Genomic DNA, 24,927 nt, shown 5'->3' on the forward strand with positions numbered 1-24,927 from the left:
TTACCCAGTCACATGCGCCTTCTCGAGGAAGAACTTCTAAGATCAATCCCATTCACAATAGCTACAAAAACAATCAAATACCTTGGAATAAACTTAACCAAGGACGTTAAAGATCTCTATGATGAGAATTACAAAACCTTAAAGAAAGAAACAGAAGAGGATACCAAAAAATGGAAAAATCTTCCATGCTCATGGATTGGAAGAATCAATATCATCAAAATGTCCATTCTCCAAAAGCAATTTATAGATTCAATGCAATACCAATCAAGATACCGAAGACCTTCTTCTCAGATCTGGAAAAAATGGTGCTGAAATTCATATGGAGGCACAAGAGACCTCGAATAGCTAAAGCAATCTTGTCCAACAAAAAGAAAGCCGGAGGCATCACAATACCAGATTTCAGGACATACTACAGGGCAGTTGTAATCAAAACAGCATGGTACTGGTACAGAAACAGATGGGTAGACCAATGGAACAGAATTGAAACACCAGAAATCAACCCAAACATCTACAGCCAACTTAGATTTGATCAAGGATCTAAAACCAATTCCTGGAGCAAGGACAGTCTATTCAATAAATGGTGATGTGTACTTCTTGAACTTGAATGTCTCTTTCTTTTCAGAGGGTGGAGGTTCTCTGCTATTATTTCATTAAAAAGGCCTTCTAATCCTTTCTCTCTTTCAATGCCTTCTGGAATTCCTAGGATCCCCATGTTGGATCGTTTGATAGAATCTTGCAGATCTCCAACTTGTTTTTCAATTTCCTGATTTCTTCTTCTTGTGTTTGGTCTGACTGTATTATTTGCAGAAATTTGTCTTGTAGTTCTGATATTCGTTCTTCTGTTTCATTTATTCTATTTTTGAGACTATCCACTGTATTTTTATTTGCTCTATTGAATTCTTCATATCTAGAATTTCATTCTGATTTCTTTGCTCAATTGCGCGGTGCACAGGCCGCAGCGCGCCGGCCGTGGCGGCCATTGGAGGGTGAACCAACAGCAAAAAGGAAGACCTGTCTCTCCGTCTCTCTCTCTCTCACTATCCACTCTGCCTGTCAAAACAAAACAAAAACAAACAAACAAACAAAAAAGAGCGAATATGGCTTCTCCCAGCCAGCTGCAGGTCCGGTTGAGGGAAAGGGGAGGCATGGATGGGCAGAGGTATAACTGAACTTATCGAAGTCCCATCATGCATCTCTGACTCCTAAGCTGGACTGCCACTCAGAGTGAAAAAGCATGTTAGGCAACATTATAATTTTTAATGGGAAAAATGAATACAGATTCTTGTTCCCTGCTGTGGTGAAACTGGCAATGCAGACGCCCCACCTCTCCAGGTGTCTGGAGCTTCAGCTGCCTACATGCTGGAAGGGACCAGGTCCACAGAGAGACTGAGAACCACAGGGCACTCATGAATATAGCCTCTAGGGGCCAGCTGTATTTTGGCCCTGTTGGCTTTCAGCCAAATGCTTTTTCTGGGCCCCTCTTTCTCCTGGGTGTTTGGTGCTTAATTTTCCTGGGCAGTTCATGCGTTTGTTCCACAGGCACCTGCTGATAGGGGACATCACAGACAAGGCCAGGACCCTGCACTCATGGGATGCATGTGCCAGTGAGAAGATGGATCTCATTGGTTGATGCCTGCACCCCGTATGCCTGTCTACCCTGACATTGGCTGCTCTGAAAGGCACCCGTGGGCTCCCTGAGTGCCCATAAGCTGCCATGAGCAAGGACTTTGTGCATTTTCCATGTCCTCACCTGGACTCGGAAGCCTGTTTACACATAGATAGCCTTATCACCTGCCCCTACCCTTTCTACCCCACAGGCAGTGCTGCCCAGTGTGCTGGGGTGAATGTGAGCAGAGTAAGACCAGCTGCCCCTGTCCACGGATCCTGGATAGGCCACGGCTCTCATCATCCCCTTGTCCTATGCCTCTGCTGGCTGCAACGATGAGGGCAGGAAGGTGGTGACCAGCCAGTACTCACCTGGACCATGTGGGTATAGGGCAGTGACAGGGATGTCAGGAGCAGTTCCTTAGCCCATAGCATAATCCTAGATGGGCTCCTAGGGAAGAAGAAACTCCTGAGTGACACCACTTCCCCATGTGCCAATCACGCTAGGATTTCTTTTTTTATTTAACAGAGTTAGACAGTGAGAGAGAGACAGAGAGAAAGGTCTTCCTTCTGTTGGTTCGCCCCCAATGGCCACTACGGCCAGAGATATGCCAATCCGAAGCCAGGAGCCAGGTGCTTCCTCCTGGTCTCCCATGCGGGTTCAGGGGCCCAAGCACTTGGGCCATCCTCCATTGCCCTCCCTGGCCACCGCAAAGAGCTGTACTGGAAGAGGAACAACTGGGACTAGAACCCAGTATGCATATGGGATGCTGACACCACAGGCGGAAGATTAACCAAGTGAGCCATGATGCCAGCCCTAGTGCTAGAATTTCAACTCTCCCCATTTGCTATGTGTATAAAGTACCTTCAGTGTGGCTGATTTTACACTTTGTAAACTTTTAGGAAAATGGTGAATTTTTTCTTTGATAGCTGGAATTTATTCTTAGAAAATCTGTCCATGTAAATTCCATTGATACCTGAAAGGTGTATTCTGTCTGTGGGCAACTCTGCAGCTCTGTGGGTGATGGATTTCTGTTAGCGCTGTTGGGCTGGAAACCAACAATGAGTCTAGACATCCTTTAGGTTAAAAATGATTAGATACTGCTTTGTGATTTTTTGTTTTTATTTTTTTTTATTTAGTAAATATAAATTTCCCATTTCTATGAGTCTGCTATGTATCCCACTTCCCATGATGCATTGTTCTCTCCCTTTTTAATTCTATCAGTTAGTATTAGCAGACACTAGTCTTGTTTGTGTGATCCTTTGACTCTTAGACCTATCAATGTGATCAGTTGTGAACTGAAATTGATCACTTGGACTAGTGAGATGGCATTGGTACATGCCACCTTGATGGGATTGTATTGGAATCCCCTGGCACGTTTCTAACTCCGCCATTTGGGGCAAGTCCGATTGAGCATGTCCCAGATTGTACATCTCCTCCCTATCTTATTCCCACTCTTATATTCAACAGGGATCACTTTTCAGTTAAAATTTAAACACCTAAGAATAATTGTATGTTAATTACAGAGTTCAACCAATAGTACTAGAACAAAACAAATAAAAAAAATACTAAAATGAATAACGTATTACATTGTACATCAACAGTCAGGACAAGAGCTGATCAAGTCACTGTTTCTCATAGTGTCCATTTCACTTCAACAGGTTTCCCTTTTGGTGCTCAGTTAGTTGTCGCCGATCAGGGAGAACATGTGATATTTGTCCTTTGGGACTGGCTTAATTCACTCAGCATAATGTTTTCCAGATTCCTGCATCTTGTTGCAAATGACCGATTTCATTGTGTTTTTTTACTGCTGTATACTATTCTATAGAGTACATGTCCTATAATTTCTTTCTCCAGTCTACTGTTGATGGGCATTTGGGTTGGTTCCAGGTCTTAGCTATTGTGAATTGAGCTGCAATAAACATTAATGTGCAGACAGCTTTTTTTGTTTGCCAATTTCATTTCCTTTAGGTAAATTCCAAGGAGTGGGGTGGCTGGGTTGTATGATAGGGCTTGATTCAGATTTCTGAGGAATCTCCAGACTGACTTCCATAGTGGCTTAACCAGTTTGCATTCCCACCAACAGTGGGTTAGTGTCCCTTTTCCCCCACATCCTCTCCAACATCTGTTGTTGGTAGATTTCTGAATGTGAGCCATTCTAACCGGGGTGAGGTGAAACCTCATTGTGGTTTTGAATTGCATTTCCCTGATTGCTAGTGATCTTGAACATTTTTTCATGTGTCTGTTGGCCATTTGGATTTCCTCTTTTGAAAAATGTCTATTGAGGTCCTTGGCCCATCTCTTAAGTGGGTTGTTGGTTTTGTTTTTGTGGAGTTTCTTGATTTCTTTGTAGATTCTGGTTATCAACCCTTTATCTGTTGCATAGTTTGCAAATATTTTTCCCATTCTGTCGGTTGTCTCTTCACTCTCCTGACTGTTTCTTTTGCAGTACAGAAACTTCTCAATTTGATGCAATCCCAAATGTTAATTTTGGCTTTGACTGCCTGTGCTTCTGGGGTGTTTTCCAAGAAGTCATTGCCAGTACCTATATCTTGTAGGGTTTTTCAAATGCTCTCTAATAATTTGATGGTGTCTGGTCATAGATTTAATTCTTTAATCCATGTTGAGTGAGTTTTTGTGTAAGGTATAAGGTAGGGGTCTTGCTTCATGCTTCTGCACGTGGAAATCCAATTTTTCCAGCACCATTTATTGAATAGACTGTCCTTACTCCAGGGATTGGTTTTGGACCCTTGATCAAATATGAGTTGGCTGTAGATGTTTGGGTTGATTTCTGGTGTTTCAATTCTGTTCCATTGGTCTATCCATCTGTTTCTGTACCAGTACCATGCTGTTTTGATTACAACTGCCCTGTAGTATGTCCTGAAATCTGGTATTGTGATGCCTCCAGCTTCATTTTTGTTGTACAAGATTGCTTTAGCTATTCGAGGTCTCCTGTGTCTCCATATAAATTTCAGCATCATTTTTTGTAGATCTGAGAAGAAGATCTTCGGTATCTTGATTGGTACTGCATTGAATCTATAAATTTCTTTTGGGAGAATGGACATTTTGATGATATTGATTCTTCCAATCCATGAGCATGGAAGATTTTTCCATTTTTTGGTATCCTCTTCTATTTCTTTCTTTAAGGTTTTGTAATTCTCATCGTAGAGATCTTTAACGTCCTTGGTTAAGTTTATTCCAAGGTATTTGATTGTTTTTGTAGCTATCGTGAATGGGATTGATCTTAGAAGTTCTTCCTCCACCGTGGCATTGCCTGTGTATACAAAGGCTGTTGATTTTTGTGCATTGCTTTTATATCCTGCTACTTTGCCAAACTTTTCTATGAGTTCCAATAGTCTCAGTAGGGTTCTTTGAATTCCCTAAATAAAGAATCATGTCATGTGCAAAGCGGGATAGTTTGAGTTCTTCCTTCCCAATTTGTATCCCTTTAATTTCTTTTTCTTGCCTAATAGCTCGGGCTAGAACTTCCAGAACTATATTGAACAGCATTAGTGAGAGTGGGCATCCTTGTCTGGTACCAGATCTCAGTGGAAATGCTTCCAACTTTTCCCCCATTCAGTGGGATGTTGGCCGTGGGTTTTTCATAAATTGCTTTGATTGTATTGAGGAATGTTCCTTCCATAACCAGTTTGCTTAGAGTTTTCATCATGAAAGGGTGTTGTATTTTATCAAATGCTTTCTCTGCGGCTTTGTTATAACAGGTGAACATTCCACTGCAAGTTGGTCATTGTCATTGCCCCAGAGTTTTTGAGATGAACTGGTGCTGCATATACCAAGCATTTTATGTGTGTTATATCACTCAAAAACTCTCAGGAGTGTCTAGGCACAGATGCTGCTACTCTGTCTATTTGCAGGTGGGCAAACACAGGCTCTGGTGGTGGGCAGGGTTGGACTGAAGCCCAGGCCTCTGTCTTTCTTATTCCTGACCTGGTACTCTTTTGTGCTCTGCTTTCCACCAAGTTGGGAGACTGAGGCCCAAAGAGAGGACTTAGAGAGCGGCACTGTAGCATAGTGAGTTAAGCTTCTGCCTGTGGTGCTGGCATCCCATATGGGCACCACTTCAAGTCCCAGCTGCTCCAATTCCAGTCTGCCTCCCTCCCTTCTGATGGCCTGGGAGGGCAGTGGAAGATGGCACAAGTGCTTGGGCCCCTGAACCTGCGTGGGAAACACAGAAGAAACTCTTGGCTCCTGGCTTCCGATTAGTCAAGCTCCACTGGTGCAGCTATTTGGCTGTTGAACCTGCAGATGGAAGACCTCTCTCTGTCTCTCCCTGTCCCTGTTACTCTGCCTCTAAAATAAATAAGTAAATTTTTAGTAAAAGAGAGGGGGAGAGAGAGAGGCTTACAGAGCCTAGCACCATTCCCTGGAACACACTGCTTAGGCTGGGTTTGCTGCACACTTCTTTCTAACAAGAGCTCCCTTTAATGAAAAGCAATTTTGTATTGACATAGAATCTGAAATGTTAATTTCTAATTATTGAAAATCATATATATAGAGAGAACAGTTTTTCTGAGCTAGGATTCCTGTGTCATGCCCTTTAGTTTAGCCTATATACGGAATTTGCAACCAGCCTTTCAAAGGTGTTTTGAATAGAATCATTCCAGCTTTTGAATACTCCCAAATGGCATCTGTGTCCCGTTCACCCCTTCCATGTCCTTTTTCTCACTCTGCCTCTCACTCAATTGCTTCTGGCCCAGTTACGAAATGTCACTGTGTTTGCTGCTGTCCAAGGAGACATGGTCATTTCTGCTTGTCTGCCTGGTGTTCTGACCCCAGCAACGGGAGGAGACATACTAGTGAGGAGAAGGAGCCACAAACATGTTTTCATCAGCTGTTTTTATTCTACATTATGGGTGTGAGTGGGAACAGGGCCAACCATCTACTTCTATTGGAAGGTGACTGTGTTTCTGGAAGAACAATCAGGAGAAGTCCGTCTACCTACAGGGGTTGCAGGACTAGGCCAAATCTGCTGGGACGTGGGTTCAAAGCTGCAGGCTTAAGCTGCGGCAGCCAGGCCCAGCTGATTGTTGGCACGGTCGAAGACGGTGAAGTACTGGCGGATGAAGACGTCACCCAGGATCCAGAGCTCGCCAGTGTAGGTGTCGAGGTTCATGCCCTCAAAGCCACTAATGCAGGCGTCATCTTCCTGCAGAGCAGAGAATAGCACAGGAGATGGGGAACAGGGTGAGGGTTACAAGCACTGGGAGATAACCATGAATGGCTCCTGCCTCTGGCTGCAAGTGCCATGCCAAGAGGGGATTTGTGACTCATTTTCCAGGGATGTGGCTGTTGCTGGGCTGGGATCAGCCTGCAGAAACTGCTCCCTGCACTCTTGATGGGACGGATTGCCAGGCATTGTATGCTGCCATTGGCAGACACAGGAACCCTGACCTCAGTACCGGGGTTTAGGCAGAAGTTGAAGTCAGATTCTGGGAAGGAGATTTGGATTCCCTGAGGGTGCAGCCACTTTTCATTATTTCTGTTGCCACCCGTGGCACAGCTGCCAGCCAGGGGTTCCTCCTCCTTCCTGTGTTACTCTGCTCAGCCTTGGCTGCAAGGCTGCACTTGCCTAGAGAAGGCACCAGGTGTGAATACTTCTCACAGAGTAAGCTCAGTGCATGTAGTAGGAAGCAAGGAGTTTCTTGAAGGTCGTTGGACTGAATTGTGCTCAGTCTTACCAAACCCCCTAAGTGCACACATGGGGGGATGAGCTGACACCTCCAGTTTTAGCTGAGGAAATGAATGCTGAGAGGACATGCACCTTGATCAGAAATGATGGGCAGGAGATTGGGACTAGGGAGTCAGATACAGCTCTAAATATCAGAATCCTCCCCTTTTTTATTTTTTGACAGGCAGAATGGACAGTGAGAGACAGAGACAGAGAGAAAGGTCTTCCTTTGCCGTTGGTTCACCCTCCAATGGCTGCTGTGGCCGGTGCACCGCGCTGATCCGATGGCAGGAGCCAGGTACTTATCCTGGTCTCCCATGGGGTGCAGGCCCCAAGCACTTGGGCCATCCTCCACTGCACTCCCTGGCCACAGCAGAGAGCTGGCCTGGAAAAGGGGCAACCGGGACAGAATCCGGCGCCCCGACCGGGACTAGAACCCGGTGTGCCGGCGCCGCAAGGTGGAGGATTAGCCTAGTGAGCCGCGGCGCCAGCCAGAATCCCCTTTTCACACCATCATCTTTTGCCTCACTTTTCCTTTAGGGGCTTCCTCCAATTCTCGCTCCTGCATGGATGTGATAGGCTCTTTCTGTCTACTGGCCATGCAGAGCAGGGGTCAGTCTGCCTCTTGGCATCAGCAGAGAGAAGTGTGAATTCCCTCCTGCAGAGGGCAGTGTGCAGCCTCCTTTTGTGTGGCCCATCTGGCTCCTGGCCGAGTGCTCCCTTACCTCCAGGATGTAGGCACTGGCGGGCACAGGGTACTGGACTCCATTGATGGTGAAGACAATGTTGGGCAGGGAGTACATGGATGAGCAGCTGACGATCATCTGGAAGGTGTGAGTGTGGGGGTTAGAAGGGGTTCATTCCTTGTGCATGACACTCCCCCCACCTGAGTCTAGAAGAGAGCATTTGGGGCTGGACTTGCCTCGCCATCAGAGTTCTCAGAAGCTCCAATGTAGCTCTGGATGTTGGAAATGGCACTGGTGGGGCCAGCCAGCAGAGAGGTGCCCGTGTCCACAATGGCCTGGCAGCCATCAGCACAAGCGATGGTCTCTCCATCCATGGTGATGCTGAGGGTGAGATGCAAGGAAAGGACCCTTGAGTTCTCAATGGTTACACATGTGTCCCTAGTAGACCCTCTTGAGGGGTCAGAACAACTGGAATTCAGGCTTTAAAGGGCCAGGGCATGCTTGTTCTGTGAAAATTTTTCAGTCATTCACCCTAATACTGGACAGCCAAATGCAGTCTTGCTATAACGGCAGATTGTGTGCTGCTTTCTAGGTCCACTAAATACTGAGAGGTATGGACAGGAAGGTTTGTTAACCCTTCCTGGGTGTGCTGTGATGTGGTCATGTTCTTAGAACACAAGGAAGTGGTTGTTCCATCGTTGTTGTGGAGCTGGGCTCCCAGACAGCCCTCTCCTCCACTTCGAGTGAGGTGCCTTTTCTGGGCTCTCAGTAGCTTGACCAGTTTCCAGCTCTCCCCTGTACTGGCTGTTCCAGGTAGATCTGGACATCAGATCAACAACAAGTCCATAAAGATGTGGGATCAGGGCTCAGCCCAGGATAACATGCAGTGGGGCTGTCTCACCTGTCCAGAGTGATCTGCCAGTAGCCCTCATAAGAAACAGGCACCCAGTTCAGGCTTCCAGTGTAGTAAGAAGAATCAATGCCACCAAACATCACAACGCTGCCACTCTCGTCATCACTGTGGAAAAAGGAGGGGTAGGGGAGAAGACAGGAATTCACTCATTCATGGTTTGCATATCTGCTGTGTACAGCCTACGAGATACCCTTGATGGGGATACTATTCAGTGCCAGCTGTGCTGAATGTGTGACTGATGTGGATTCTTTCAATGTAACACCAGGTCCACACAGTGGTCTGTATCATTATTTAGACTCTATAAGACACTGTGTCTCATAGAAGTAAGGCAACTTGCTCGAGTTCACATAGTTGTGTAGTTGCAGTCAAGCATAGAACCTAGAAATTTGGTTTCCCTCCTGTATGGTTTGCACCCTGATACTCATTAAGTTTCCCTGGGGTCCACAAGTGAAGTGAATTCAGGCAGTTTGGGTATGTGAAGACTTAATGGTGGCGATCACTCTTTCTCAACCAGGGCTAGTGTGGCTAATATCCAGAGACATTTCTTCTTATTGTTGTTGGTTGGAGGCAGGGGTGCTACTGAGGTAGAGTAGGTCAGGGTCAGGTCCATGGGACTGCCCAACAACATGCAACTACCTGCCCTAAAAAGGCCATAGGGCTGACTTCTAGAATCTTTGTTAGCTGGGGAGATACAGTGACCCACAGAGATACTTAAGTACTCACGAAAGCATGTTATGTTTAAGAGGCACCTGAAGATTGAGTGGCCAAGGGCACAAAGGATAAAAGAACTCTCACAAAGGAGCCTTTGATATTGCAGAGTCCATTGGCTAAATCTGATGTTTCAGGTTAGATAGAAAGCAGGTATAGATGGTAACAAGAAATAAGTCAAAAAATACTGACCATTTCTAAGACTCAACCTCACTCACATTTACCCACCCAGTTTATAGTAAACATGTTAGTGCACAGTGCAGCACCTATAAGAATATTAATGCCTGAAGCAAAATATGACTGTTGGCCAATGGTGTCATGGGGAGGCTATGAGAGACAGAGAAAAGTTGAAGACAGCCTCGGCTACAATTTGGCAAAAGTGTACACAGCAAAACCCACCTTGGGTTATTCTTCTATCATTTTTAGAACTAACTAAATAAAAAGAAACTTGCTTTCCTTAGTTTGAAATGTCATTGTTCAAGATATATGAGGGTATTTCAAAATTTTCTCAGAAAAATAAAATTTAAGGGAATTTATATTGGTGCAAAATATTTTGGAATCTGTACATACAAGGAGCTTGTAAAATGTTCTTGGAAAATGCATGCTATTTGACAGTGAGTTTGCAAATCTCATTCTTCTAAGATCCTCCCAGCCCACCCAAACTCAGTTAGGTCCCTTGTTGGACCAGGTGAAAATAGTCCATGTGGGAAAGGCCCCAGGCTAGCCAAAACCTACGAGCTCAAGTAGACGGAGAAGAGGTCCTCAGACACCAGGCCCTCGTCCCACATGTTGTCAAAGACAGGCGTGGCATCAGAGGAGGAAATGCTGGGGTAGGCAAGACCCAGGATGCCATCGAAGGGAGCGTAGTACAGGAAGGAGCCAGGCTCTGACTCACTCAGCCCAAAGATCTGGTTGGTGTCCTCTATGTTTCCAACCTGTGTAGGGGGCACAGAGAGGAGGTCCACAATGAGCACCTGTTCATGGAGCACTTCTGGGCTCCAGCCCTGGACTCAGAGCGATCCTGCTTCATCTCTTGGAGGACTTAGCTCCCAGGGAACAAGACAGAAAGCAGGAAGAGGGACAATCCCCTGAAATTCTTGACTCTCCATTGGGCAGAACCTTGGCAGCTGCTGTCAGGTGGCCACAGTGTGTGACTCACTGTGAGATATTGCTGCAGGATGGATAGTCACTGTGCGTTTGGATTTCGGTTGGGCAGATGGAAGGCAGACTCCAGCAACCTGGAGCACTTTACCCCTGCCATGCCCTGGAGATTTGTGGAGCTCATGTGACTAGAGGAAGGAGGAGGCTGTGGAGGAGATGCTGAAAGAGAATTGAGCGACTGTGTCCCCTCTCCCCACTTCCTCCATTCAGCACTGAGCGTGGCTGAGTTTCCCAGGCACCACTCCCATTATGCTCATATGGTTAACCCCTGAGTGTGTGTGACAGCTCTGCCACCTCCTCCCTGCACTGTCTGTTAGATTTCTTGTGTGATCTCTGAGATCCATACTGTTAGAGTGAACTTGCTTTGGGACATTTACTGTGGTCCCCAAGTCCTTGGAAAATGGCCCGAGGCACAGGCTGTGTGAGGGTGCATAGCCCCCAAGTGCTCACTTTCACAGTGTCGTATCCCAGGAAGCCTGTCATGCTGCCAGTGCCATAGGTGATGGAGAGAGACTCGCTGGTGGCCTGGAAGGTGGAGGAGTCCTCAGGGTTGAACTGGTTATGGACGCCTGCAAAGGTAAAGGGTGACATCATTAACTTCCAGAGGGCTAACAAGGGTGGTGGAATGGGCATATCTTCCTGGGATGGGATTTCTTGGCTTGGGTGGGACTATGGAGGAGAAAGATGACCTTTGCTACAGGATGACCTTTAAGGTGGCCTTTGGATGGCAGAAATTCCAGGTTCCAATCGCAAGTTTTTGGCAGTCAGCACCATCTCTCTGGTGGATGATCCCAGCCTACCACAGTTCCTCCCAAGGCACCCAGGCAAGCACTGAGCACAGCAGTGTGGCTGTCCATGGTGCTGAGTGCTTTCACAGCCAAGGCTCTTGTTAGGGCACCCCTGATTCTACTGACAACTCTTCTTTAAACTCGGCCAGAAAGCAGGAAGAGTTTGGAACTTTAAACATTGTGGTGAATTCCAACGACAATGTCTCCTTCATTACCAGAGCAGTGATTTGTCTCTGTGTTTTTAATTGAGTTACACACTCATCTCAAGAGTCTCAGTCCAGCTTTTAGCCCACTGTGTCACATGGGACTCGGCATGGCTGGCCAACAAGCAGCACTTCATCCCTTCCTTGCTTTAAAATTCTACAGGCTTTCCAGTAGAAGATGGCCCAAGTGCTTGGGCCCCTGCACCTACATGGGAGACCAGGAAGAAACACCTGGCTCCTGGCTTCGTATTGGTGCAGCTCCTACAATAGTGGCCATTTGGGAAGTGAACCAATGGAAGGAAGACCTTTCTCTCTGTTTCTCCCTCTCACTGTCTGTAACTCTACCTCTCAAATACATAAATAAAATAAAAAATATTTTAAAAAATACTATATGCTTTCTCCTCCAGGAGTCTAACTCTCCATTTCTGAGTCATCACTTTATGCCCTGAGCACCTGTGCCTACTGCTAGCTCCTTGAAGCTGCCTGGGGAAACCTGTGCCTTGAATCCCTGAGTGACTCCTTCAGGCTTGAAGCGGGTGCTGTGAGAAGTCTCTGAGTGGTCAGGGAAAGCATGGGAAAACAGGACAGGGCATGGCAGGCACTCACTGCAGGCAGCACTGGAACAGTAGACAGAGGGCACCCACAGGTTGGAGGAGCCAGTGTCAAAGATGACGGTGAAGTCCTGAGCGGGGGTTCCGATGCCGATGGTGCCAAAGTACTCTGTCTGCAGGGGCCAGGACAGCACAGTTCAAAGACCTGCAACTCCCCATCTGGGCCTCCCTCCAGAGCAGCTCCTCATCCAAGTCTCCATCGTCTCTTCCTCTCTTCTCACTTCCCCATGAAGTCCACACTCCTTCAAATCCCAGCCTGCCTCACACCTCCCTGATATCTTCTCTGCTCCCTGATTGCCTCTGATGTTCTCTGCTAAGAACATTCATTCCCCAGGCAGATCTGCTGTCCTCTCTCAGCAAGTGCCCTGCCCATGTCAGTCTCACCCTCCTGGGGAGCACACCTTCTCAGAGGGTAGGGTGTAACCTATGGCACCCAACCAGCTAGGCCTCAGATGCTTGTCCATTAACTTGCTGATCTGGAGACATGCAAGTCAGTTAAACAAGGGAACCCATGGGAATCTCTCATTCCCAAACTTCAGTGTGGACAGCAGATTTTAAGAAAGGAAACTCAGTGTTTTATTCTCAATGCCAACACTTTCCCTTTGGTAGATCGTCCCCAGTTTCCATATTTCTATACTATTCTTGGACAATGACAAGCTCTATCCGACCCCAGGGCCTTTGCTCTGGCTGTTTGTTGTGCTGTGAAAATGTATGTTCCTGGACCCTCCCTTGGCTGACTCCTTCATCATTCAGAGCTCTTGTCCAGTGTCACTTTTGCCAAGCACTTCCTGACCACTGTAACCAAAGTGTCCCTCCCCTTCTTCTCCTTTTCCCACTAGTTAATTAAATAATTATGCTTTATGACCCCTATCATGATCATAATTCACCTCACATGCTGGTTTGTTTGTCTACCTTTCTTGAATATAAGCCCTCAAACTTTGGCTTTCTTTCCACAGCAAATGTTGAGCCTCTGGCATTTAGTATGTCTTCATAAATATCTGTGCGATGAATAAATGGGATGGTGTTTCTGAGCTCTACCAAGAACCAGCTGGGGCCTGTGGGAAGCACACCCAGAAGCTCTATGGTGGTAATGATTTGCAACCACCCATGGATGGTGACCGTGAGTGGGTCAGTTCTGTAGACGAGGATGCTGAGGCTCAGAGAACATGAACAACTTGCTCAAGATCACCAGGTCTGTATGGACTAGAGCCCCCTTTTGTAGTGGGTCTTATGTATCTCAGAAGGGAAGCCCTTGACCATAGGAAAGGCAATGTCTATTGTAGACCAGAGTATGTCACTGGTTCCAAGTAAGAGTCTGAGTGTACCACTCCAGTGTGTTGGGTCAATCTGTGGCAATTAGGGTCTCAGCTATGTCAGTCCCTGGCTTCTGTGTGACTGGTCCCACTCAAGGCCCCTAACCTTACTTGGCACACCCTCCTTCCTACTCCACTATTATCACACTGTGACTGCTCCCTGCTGCCCCCTGGACCAGGCGCAAGGCCTGACACCTATTAGGACATTCAGGATAAATAAACATTGAAAGAACAAATGAATGAATGATGAACAAATGACAGCAACAGTTATGATTGTGAGTTTCCTCGACTGCCATGGGCTTCGAGATCCAGGGAGCAGAACCTGACTGCCATTCATGTCCCCCAGACACCCTCTCTGTTGCGGGCTCAGTCCTTGGGGCTGCCCCTTCCACCTGCCCATGCACTCACATCCAGGTAGTTCTCCAGGGTCTCAGTGGGCACTGAGTCGAAGGCAGCTTTGGGCAAGTACTTGGTGGCCAGGTTGGGGGTGTGAGTCTTCAGGTAGTCCTTCAGCAAGCCCTTCTCAATCAGGTTCTTCCTCAAGGACTTCTTTCTGACCAGGGGGACCCTGGGGCAGAGCATTGGTGCATGCATGGTTAGAGAAGGTGAGGTTAATGGGCAAGGGTCCAGCTCAGGAGATGCTACAGAAGCCAGAGAAGGACAAGGAAACTAGTTTAGGAGAAGTGAATTTAGGAGGAGGGGAGAAGCTCTGTGCAGTGCAGAGGTGAGGTTACAGATCACCATGATGGGGCTGAAACCAAACCACGGCTGCCTCCCCATGGGAGTAGAAACAGAGACAAGAAAGGGAGACTGCATATGAGAAGAATGGAAGGTGAAATATGATAGACAGGCAGGCAGCAGCGGGCTGGGAAGTTGCCCCTTGAGGCATTCTTCCTATTGCTGGTCACCAGGCTCACTTGTGGATGATGCACTCAGAGAGTGCCAGCAGCCCGAGCAGCAGCAGCCACTTCATGGTTCTTCCTGGCTCCCAAGACACTGGAGAAGGCAGGACAAGTGGAAGGTGTGCAGAAGCAGGCAAGAGCTGCTGCTTATATATGGCCCTTGTCCCAACTGTAATAGCCCTTATCAGCCTGTAAATGCTACCTGTTATCACAATCTCAAACAGAACTGTTCCTGATAAGATTTTTCTGCTCAGAGTCACGTTCTGAGAAGTTGCTAGTTGAGTAGCTTTCCACTAACACTGCATCGCACAGTTGGAGTGCACCTGGCAAGAGCTCGACATCCATTAAGTGGTGGCTGAGCCTTATGAAATGAGAGGGTCCATGTACAACTTCCCAAGCTCAGTGTTGTGGCAAGATTGGTCAGCAGTGCTCGGAACACAGCATTGATGATGTTGCTTGCTGGTTGGGGTTCTTTGAGAGCAGCTGCCCACTTAGCAATGGTTTGGGTTGCTGTATGTACCACTCTAGATCTTGTGAGCATTTGGTTATTTGGGGATCAGGACTCATCCCTCTCTAGATGACTTCATTTGGATGTGATATTATGGGACCTGACTATTTGTAGATACATTTGGTTTCTTCTCCCTGGTTCCTAGTTCATCACTAACTCCTCAAGGCACGGAATCTAGACTTATTCTTCCCGTGGTGGGTCATAGTAACTCTAATCTCCCTGCCTTTTGCCAGCCATAATGAAATTCTCTGCTATGTGATTATAACATAGTAGGTGCTAAGTTCCACCTCATTATAGAGGGTTCCTGTGACTTTAGTGGAGGGAATTTGAAGAATCCATGCTGAGATGTCCACTCAGCCTACCAATAATCAAGCCAATGAAGACCCAAAAACTTCCCCAAATAGAGTGTTTCAGGGTTCTGGACAATGGGTTATTGGGAGTATGTGAATGTAAACAGAAAGTTATCCCTCTGCTGGGAGGGGGTTCCCCAATCCAGATGGTTGGGCCTTGGGCCCCTTCCAGCCCTTGCCCTCTCCATCTTCTCATCTGGATGCCTATTTTTATCCTTTAAAATGTGCAGCAACAAGCTGACTTACCTCAAACGGTAGAGTTAGAAAGATACCAGGGGATTCCAATTCAATCCCATCAAGGTGGCATGTACCAATGCCATCTCACTAGTCCCAGTGATCAATTTCTGTTCACAATTGATCATAATGATAGGACTAAGAACCAAAGGGATCACATAAACAAGAATAGTGTCTGCAAATACTAACTAATAGAATAAAAAAGGGAGAGAATGATCCAACATGGGAAGTGAGATACACAGCAGACCCATAGAATGGCAGATGTCCTAAACAGCACTCTGGCCTCAGAATCAGCCCTTAAGGCATGCGGATCCGGCTGAAATGCCCATGAGAGTATTTCAGGCATGGAAAGCCAAGACACTCTGGGGAAAAAAAAAAACTAAATGAAAGATCTCCATGAGTGAGATCCCAGTGGAAAGAATGGGTCATCAAAGAAGGAGGTACCTTTCTCTGAAGGGAGAAGAGAACTTCCACTTTGACCATGGCCTTGTCTAAATATGATCAGAGTCAGTGAACTCGGGGGGCTTCCATAGCCTTGGAAGCTCATGACAAGAGCCTAGGGTGATTACTGATGCCATAAACAAGAGTGTCAATTTGTTAAGTCAACAACAGGAGTCACTGTGCACTTACTCCTCATGTAGGATCTTTGTCCTTAGTGTGCTGCACATTGAGATTTAATGCTATAACTAGTACTCAAACAGTATTTTTCACTTTCAGTTTCTGTGTGGGAGCAAACTGTTGAAATCTTTACTTAATGTATGCTAAACTGATCTTCTGTATATAAAGAGAATCGAAAATGAATCTTGATGTGAATGGAAGGGGAGAGGGAGCGGAAAGGGGAGGGTTGCGGGTGGGAGGAACGTTATGGGTGGGGGGAGCCATTGTAATCCATAAGCTGTACTTTGGAAATTTATATTCATTAAATAAAAGTTAAAAAAAATAAAAAAATAAAAATAAATGTGCAGCAAAATGGGTTTCCCTTAGGCCCATGAGCCGATGATCAAATTACTGAACCTGAGGAAGGGGCTGTGAGAACACAAATTTGTAGCTTGTCAGTCCTCAGCCTGGCCCTGTAGTTGGCGGGCTGGTGCCTTGACCCTACTCATTGGATCCTGTGCACTCCTCTGGTAGATGGGGGCAGGACTGAATCCAGCTGAATGGGAGGTCACCCAGATTGTGTCAACTGCTGCAGAACTGGTTTCTGGGGTGTGGAGGATGTCTCTGTACATCTGGCTTCACTGTGAGCTGTGTCTAGAGAAAGCTCTAGGAAAAGCCAATTTGAGACCTTGAGAGGGTCTTTGTGGGCATTGTCTGCACACAGTTGGTGTCAGTAGAGGGGCCTACCAGACTGGCCTTGACTCAAGAGACTAAGGGCTTGGGAGGTCAGAAGGTAGGGGAGGAACATGTGGTTTCTGGGTTGCTACACACTCACATTGGGTTTGGCAGCAGTTCTGTCTCAGCAATTTCTGGATGCTAAGTCTTATTGGAATTTTATGGTGGGACCAATCCCTGCAGAGCTGGTTCACTGGATGTGGAAGAAAGTGCAAACCTAAAAACAAAACAAAACAAATCTTGCACCATCCTATGGTTATTAATCTCTGTAGCAGATCAGAATAACAGGTAAGAGACACCTGCGTGCACAGGTCACTCATATTCCTATGGCCTAGTTGCGTCTCTGGACACTACTCACTGTCCTTGGAAGAGCATGCCCCAGAGAGACAGGATCGACCCCAGTGTCCTCATCCCATTTCTCTGACACTGAGTCAGCCATGATGAAGCCAGAACACACACCTGTGTTCATTGCAGATGTCAAGGCCAACAGTTCAAGGCCAACTGACTTCACAGTGAGTTCAAACTGACTATGAAGAAGCTGCACTGTGACACTGATGTGCCAAGGCCAACACCCTCATGAGGTCTGATAAAAGGAAGAGTGCACAGATTCCACTGGTGATGATTATGATATTTTTATGTTGCCAACATAATTGGCATCATCTAAATGGAGCACTGCTGGCTTATGATAAATACATGTTGTTTCCCCATATATCAGTGGTTTTAGAACAACACTGGGTGGCTAGAAGTCCCCAAGGGAACTCTTACAGGTCATCTGACATTGGATGATTGCAAACAAGTTTGCTGCAAGAACTCCAGTTGGGAGCTTTAAGAAGTCAGAAGATCCAATGGGAAGTCTATTGTACCATGGTCTGGGGCAGCTGTTGGTCATTTCTTCAAGACGAGATGAACAAAAGAGCCAAGGTCTGTTGGCGCCCAGTGGGGTTGGAGAAGTCTATGGGATTGGAACATACAGACATGCACCTGTGATAGGACATGGGATGTGCAGTCTTCAGACAAGCTTTGGATGAAGTTGTTTCCTTTACCTCAAGTTGTTATGGGAGCAGATACGATATCTGTCTGGGGAACAAGCCCTTCCCTTATGTGGTATTGTTGCCCAGAACCTGGTGATGAAGTTCTGCTGGAGGCTGCGGTCATTAACGTGCAGGTTGCTGGAATCAGAACAGGCTCCCTGCAAAGTGGCCACCTGACTTTGCTCGGCTATGTTATGGGATGGATGTTGGTTCTGACTCTAACGTTCCTTACATTCTGTTCTAAATCAGGAGGCAGGGGAATCTGCTCTTCCAGAGATTCCACTGGAGGTACCACCTGGGAGCCAGAAACTTTCCTTGAGCCCTCAGAGTGTGGCTGAAGTGCTGCACTGGAGGGGCACCCTCCCTGTGTGTTGTTTCCATGTGCAGCCTCAACTGGAGCTAGAGGCAAGAGCTTATGAGCAGCTCCCAGCACCTTGTTGTGGGTCTTGACTGAAGCTACCACTGTGACTATTACTGAGGAACCTGAAATGATCTTGACCCCTAAAATACTCTAAATGCCCAGGATGATGTCAGGGAATCTATAATACAGCGGCCAGGAACAGAAGGTCTATAGTAATATGGACATGCCTTGTACAAGGTCAGGCTATAGTGGTAAACGTACTGAAATCTTTACTTAGTATAGAGTTGATCTTCTGTATATAAAGATAAGTAAAAATGAATCTTAATGAAGAATGGGATGGGAGAAGGAGTATGAGGTGGGATGGGAGAGGGGTTGGGAGGGTGGGTATGGGGGAAAGAACTGCTATGTTCCTAAAGCTGTACCTATGAAATTTGTATTCATTAAATAAAAGCTTTCTAAAAAAATAAGTAAATTACTGTTTCTGCTGTATCACCATCTTGTAGTTGAGGGGATAGGTGGTCAGAGCAGGTTCTCATAACCAAGTGTGAAACTGTCAGGACTGGACCTTGGGTCTCAGAAGAGCTCTTTCCTTAGAAGAATGTCCTATCTGGTTTCTGCCCCTGGGTTAGAATGTATGTGGGCATCATGTGATGACCACACCAGGGGCACCCAGAGAAGCTGTCTTCATGGTCCTCTTTACCTGAAATCTTGGGAGACAGAGCGGAATCCTGATTCTGGGCTATCTGATTCACCTCCAGGGTTGATCTAGTGTTGGTGGCAAAGAAGCCACCCAATCTCACTGTACCAGGCTGGCCCAGCAAAGAGATAAGACAAGAAAGTTTACCCTGCCATTAGCCCTCCCTGGCACTCAGTGTGCTTTGCCGTGCCTGGCCTTTGGGGCACTGAGGATAGAGTTTCTAATACAGGCCACCAATGCCAACATCCCATGTGCTCAGCAATGTTCCATGAATGTTTCAGGTTAAGCAAAGGAATGAGGTTGAACAAATCATTCCTGGCAAGCCAGAGATGGAGTCTTGTGACAGGTACTATGGAACTTAAGTGACTGGCCTTGCAACAGCTGGTCCCTGGCACTGTCCACCTTGTTCTGAGCCCAGGGCGTGGTCTTCCAACCACACAGGAGCACTGTGTTCTCTACTTCTCAGCCCCAAACCTTCTGCTCTTACAGAGATGCAGGCAGGTGTTAGGATTCCATTTACAGGCCCATTGGTTTTGGTTCAAGTGTGCACATAACATGAAGGGACTTCAACTAGTTCATGGAAAAAATAGAAGTAAAGATACATTTATGTCAGTCAAAAAATTTTGAGTTATGTGTATAGTTTTTCGTAATACAGTTTTCCAAGAATATGTTTTATCAGTAAGTAAAAATTGGGGGAGCAGATGTTTGAAGCAATGTTTAAGATGCTGCTTGGGATGCCCAGACCCCGTATTGCAGTGCTTGGGTTCCAGTCCTTGTACTCTCAGTTCCAGTCTCCTGAAAGTGCACAGCCTGAGAGCCATTCGGTGATGCACCTTGCCCTTTGGTCCTGCCACCAGTCTCTGATTTCTGGGCTGCTGTCTTCAGCCTCACTCAGTCACAAGCATGAACCAATAGAAGAATCGCGCTCTCTCTCTCTCTCTCTCTCTCTCTCTCTCTTTCCATGTGTGTGTGTGTGTGTACATGTGTATGTGTGTTTCTCAAACTGACTCTTTTTGAATAATTAAAAATATATTTAGCACCAACGCTGTGGCATAGTAGGTAAATCTGCTGCCTGCAGTGCTGGTATTCCATATGGGCATCGGTTCGAGTTCTGGCTGCTCCACTTTGGCTACAACTCTCTGCTATGGTCTGGGAAAGCAGTGGAAGATGGCCCAAGTCCTTGGGCCCCTGAGTCTGCCTGGGAGAGCCAGAAGGTCTTGGCTCCTGGATTCGGATCGGCTCAGCTCCAGCCATTATGGCCATTTGGGGAGTGAACCAGCAGATGAAAGACCTCTCTGTCTCTCTGCCTCTGACTCTCTGAAACTATGCCTTTCAAATAATCAATAAATAATTCTTAAAAATGTATTTAAAAAATCTTTTTTAGAAAAGATTTATTTATTGGGGCGGATCCAAGATGGCGGAATAGTGAGGGCGCACACCGATAGTCCGGGAAAATTTAGTTTAATAAAAGGGGAGTTACGGTAGCCTCAGAAAAAAGAACCAGGAAAATATTGCAGAGGAAACTCTTCTGGATCCAGTGGCCGTGAATCGGAGGACCTACTGGGAGAACAAGGTCGCCCACCGCGTGGAAGCCGAGCCGCGGGACCAAGCTGCGCAAGCTGCAGGGTCTGCGCGCCAGTGCTCGAAGGGGAGTGCGTGCCACACAGACAACAGCGGGGAGACTTGGGACATCCAGGGCTCCGAGTCCACACATCGGCGCTGGAAGGGGAGCGGACCTGCGTGGAGAGCGTGGGAGCCCACAGTTCGGGACACCAGCGGCAGACTCAACACACCAGCGCTGGAACGCGAGGTGAGCCGAACCTCAATAGCCTGAGACACCGGCAGGCAAGCGGAGAGAGGAGACTAGAGGGAACGACCCCCGGGGGGGGGGGGGAGGAACTTCACCAGGCTACCTGGAAGAGAGAGAGAGGAAAAAAAAAAGGTGACTGGTACGGACACGGGTTTCTCTCTCTCTGCTCACCTCTCAAGGGCGAGCAAGACAAAGAGCAGGCGCCATCTTGGACATACGTCATAAGCAGAGCGACCTCAGGTCTGCACCGGCCCTGAGCCTAGCAGAAAAACCTGACTCTGGGCGGGGCGAATTAACAGGAGATTAGGACCTAGTAAATTTGTGGTGCTACTGAACTGAGACTGTGAAAAAAGACACGGTGGGGGAGAGAACTCACGGAATTCACGTGAGCACTCTCCAGAGATGCTACAATTCCGTAACTTTGGCAACCCAGTGGGAGACTGAAGGAGACTTTGAGCCCACTCTGAGGGCCGAACAGATTCCATGTGTGGTCCTTGGGAAAGAGCTTCCGATCTCTGGCTCCTGCGGGTATATCATTTGCCTGCTAACTACCTCCAACTTCGTTCAGCTGTGCAGAATAACTTCCCTTTTGAATCAAAAGAGAGAGAGAGAGAGAGAGAGAGAGGTTTACCTAACCTGGGAGTGTCACCTTTGGCACACCAAACAGAGCTCTCAGGCCACACCCATCTCAAGCCCTAAGGCTCCATCAAAAACAGATAGTCCACTTCTAGGAGTTCCTGAAGGCATGGAGAGGGAGAAAGGATTAGAAGGCCTTTTTAGTGAGATATTAGCAGAAAATTTCCCAGGTTTGGAGAAGGACAGAGAAATCCTAGTACAGGAAGCTCACAGAACCCCTAATAAACACGACCAAAAGAGATCCTCACCACGACACGTTGTAATTAAACTCTCCACAGTGAAACATAAAGAAAAGATCCTAAAATGTGCAAGAGAGAAACGTCAGATTACTCTCAGAGGATCTCCAATCAGACTCACAGCTGACTTCTCATCAGAAACTCTACAAGCTAGGAGGGAATGGCGAGATATAGCCCAGGTACTAAGAGAGAACAACTGGCAGCCCAGAATATTATATCCTGCAAAGCTATCATTTGTGAATGAAGGTGAAATAAAGACTTTTCACAAAAAACAGAAATTGAAAGAATTTGTTGCCACTCGTCCATCTCTGCAAAAGATGCTTAAAGATGTGTTACACACAGAAACAAAGAAACACGGTCATCAATATGAAAGAAGGTAAAGGAAGGAAACCAAGGAAGGAAAGCTCACAGCAAAAGATCACAGGGAATTCAAAGCATATATTAGAACTTATCTTTGGCAAATGGCAGGGCAAAGTTACCACTTATCATTAGTCACTTTGAACGTGAATGGCCTGAACTGTCCAGTTAAAAGACACCGATTGGCTGATTGGGTTAAGGAACAAAACCCATCTATTTGCTGCTTACAAGAAACACATCTTTCCAACAAAGATCCATACAGACTGAAAGTGAAAGGCTGGAAAAAGATATACCATGCCAACAGAAATGAAAAAAGAGCGGGTGTAGCCATCTTAATATCAGACACCATAAACTTTACCACAAAAACCGTTAAGAGAGACAAAGAGGGACACTACATAATGATTAAGGGATCAATTCAACAGGAAGATATAACAATTATCAATGTATATGCACCTAACTACAGGGCACCGGTTTATCTAAAAGATTTGTTAATGGACTTAAAGGGAGACTTAGACCCCAATACAATAGTACTGGGGGACTTCAATACTCCACTCTCAGAAATAGACAGATCAATAGGACAGAAGATCAACAAGGATACAGTAGATTTAAACGACACTATAACCCAAATGGATCTAACAGATATATACAGAACTTTCAATCCTACAGCTAAAGATTTTACATTCTTCTCAGCAGTACATGGAACCTTCTCTAGGATTGACCACATACTAGGCCATAAAGCGAGTCTCAGCAAATTCAAAAGAATTAGAATCATACCATGCAGCTTCTCAGACCATAAAGGAATTAAGTTGGAAATTAGCAACTCAGGAATCCCTAGAGGATACGCAAACACATGGAGATTGAACAACATGCTCCTGAATGAACAATGGGTCATAGAAGAAATCAAAAGAGAAATCAAAAACTTTCTGGAAGTAAATGAGGATAACAGCACAACATACCAAAACTTATGGGACGCAGCAAAAGCAGTGTTAAGAAGGAAGTTTATATCAATAGGTGCCTACATCAAGAAATTGGAAAGGCACCAAATAGATGAGCTTTCAAATCACCTCAAGGATCTAGAAAACCTACAGCAAACCAGACCCAAATCTAGTAGGAGAAGAGAAATAATTAAAATCAGAGAAGAAATCAACAGGATTGAATCAAGAAAAACATTACAAAAAATCAGCCAAACGAGGAGTTGGTTTTTTGAAAAAATCAACAAAATTGACACCCCATTGGCCCAACTAACTAAAAAAAGAAGAGAAAAGACCCAAATCAATAAAATCAGAGATGAAAAAGGAAACGTAACAACAGACACCACAGCAATAAAAATAATCATCAGAAATTACTACAAGGACTTGTATGCCAGCAAACAGGAAAACCTATCAGAAATGGATAGATTCCTGGACACATGCAACCTACCTAAATTGAACCAGGAAGACATCGAAAACCTAAACAGACCCATAACTGAGACAGAAATTGAAACAGTAATAAAGGCCCTCCCAACAAAGAAAAGCCCAGGACCAGATGGATTCACTGCTGAATTCTCCAGACATTTAAAGAAGAACTAACTCCAATTCTTCTCAAACTATTCAGAACAATCGAAGAAGAGGGAATCCTCCCAAATTCTTTCTATGAAGCCAGCATCACCTTAATTCCTAAGCCAGAAAAAGATGCAACACTGAAAGAGAATTACAGACCAATATCCCTGATGAACATAGATGCAAAAATCCTCAATAAAATTCTGGCCAATAGAATGCAACAACACATCAGAAAGATCATCCACCCAGACCAAGTGGGATTTATCCCTGGTATGCAGGGAGGGTTTAATGTGCGCAAGACAATCAATGTGATACACCACATTAACAGACTGCAGAAGAAAAACCATATGATTATCTCAATAGATGCCGAGAAAGCATTTGATAAAATACAACACCCGTTCGTGATGAAAACTCTAAGCAAACTGGGTTTGGAAGGAACATTCCTCAATACAATCAAAGCAATCTATGAAAAACCCACAGCCAACATCCTATTGAATGGGGAAAAGTTGGAAGCATTTCCACTGAGATCTGGGACCAGACAGGGATGTCCACTCTCACCACTGCTATTCAATATAGTTCTGGAGGTTCTAGCCAGAGCTATTAGGCAAGAAAAAGAAATTAAAGGGATACAAATTGGGAAGGAAGAACTCAAACTATCCCTCTTTGCAGATGACATGATTCTTTATTTAGGGGACCCAAAGAACTCTACTAAGAGACTATTGGAACTCATAGAAGATTTTGGCAAAGTAGCAGGGTATAAAATCAATGCACAAAAATCAACAGCCTTTGTATACACAGACAATGCCATGGCTGAGGAAGAACTTCTAAGATCAATCCCATTCACAATAGCTACAAAAACAATCAAATACCTTGGAATAAACTTAACCAAGGACGTTAAAGATCTCTACGATGGAAATTACAAAACCTTAAAGAAAGAAATAAAAGAGGATACCAAGAAATGGAAAAACCTTCCATGCTCATGGATTGGAAGAATCAATATCATCAAAATGTCCATTCTCCCAAAAGCAATTTAAAAATTCAATGCAATACCAATCAAGATACCGAAGACCTTCTTCTCAGATCTGGAAAAATTGGTGCTGAAATTTATATGGAGGCACAAGAGACCTCGAATAGCTAAAGCAATCCTGTACAACAAAAACAAAGCCAGAGGCATCACAATACCAGATTTCAGGACATACTACAGGGCAGTTGTAATCAAAACAGCATGGTACTGGTACAGAAACAGATGGATAGACC

At 45.8% G+C, this 24,927-nt stretch overlaps 1 protein-coding gene across 1 annotated transcript; it reads right to left on the minus strand.

Annotated features, from left to right (window-relative positions):
• Nucleotides 1-6,451: 6,451 nt before the first annotated feature.
• Nucleotides 6,452-8,626, minus strand: LOC138846893 (pepsin-3-like). The gene is made up of 3 exons (XM_070063915.1): nucleotides 8,218-8,626; nucleotides 8,021-8,119; nucleotides 6,452-6,773 (listed from the first exon to the last, which is right to left on the minus strand). Exons 1-3 carry the CDS (start codon nucleotides 8,353-8,355, stop codon nucleotides 6,624-6,626), a joined length of 387 nt encoding a protein of 128 aa, XP_069920016.1. The 5' UTR covers nucleotides 8,356-8,626; the 3' UTR covers nucleotides 6,452-6,623.
• Nucleotides 8,627-24,927: the final 16,301 nt, after the last annotated feature.

This window comes from Oryctolagus cuniculus, chromosome 1 (assembly GCF_964237555.1).
Source record: "Oryctolagus cuniculus chromosome 1, mOryCun1.1, whole genome shotgun sequence".
In the NCBI taxonomy this organism is placed as follows: domain Eukaryota; kingdom Metazoa; phylum Chordata; class Mammalia; order Lagomorpha; family Leporidae; genus Oryctolagus; species Oryctolagus cuniculus.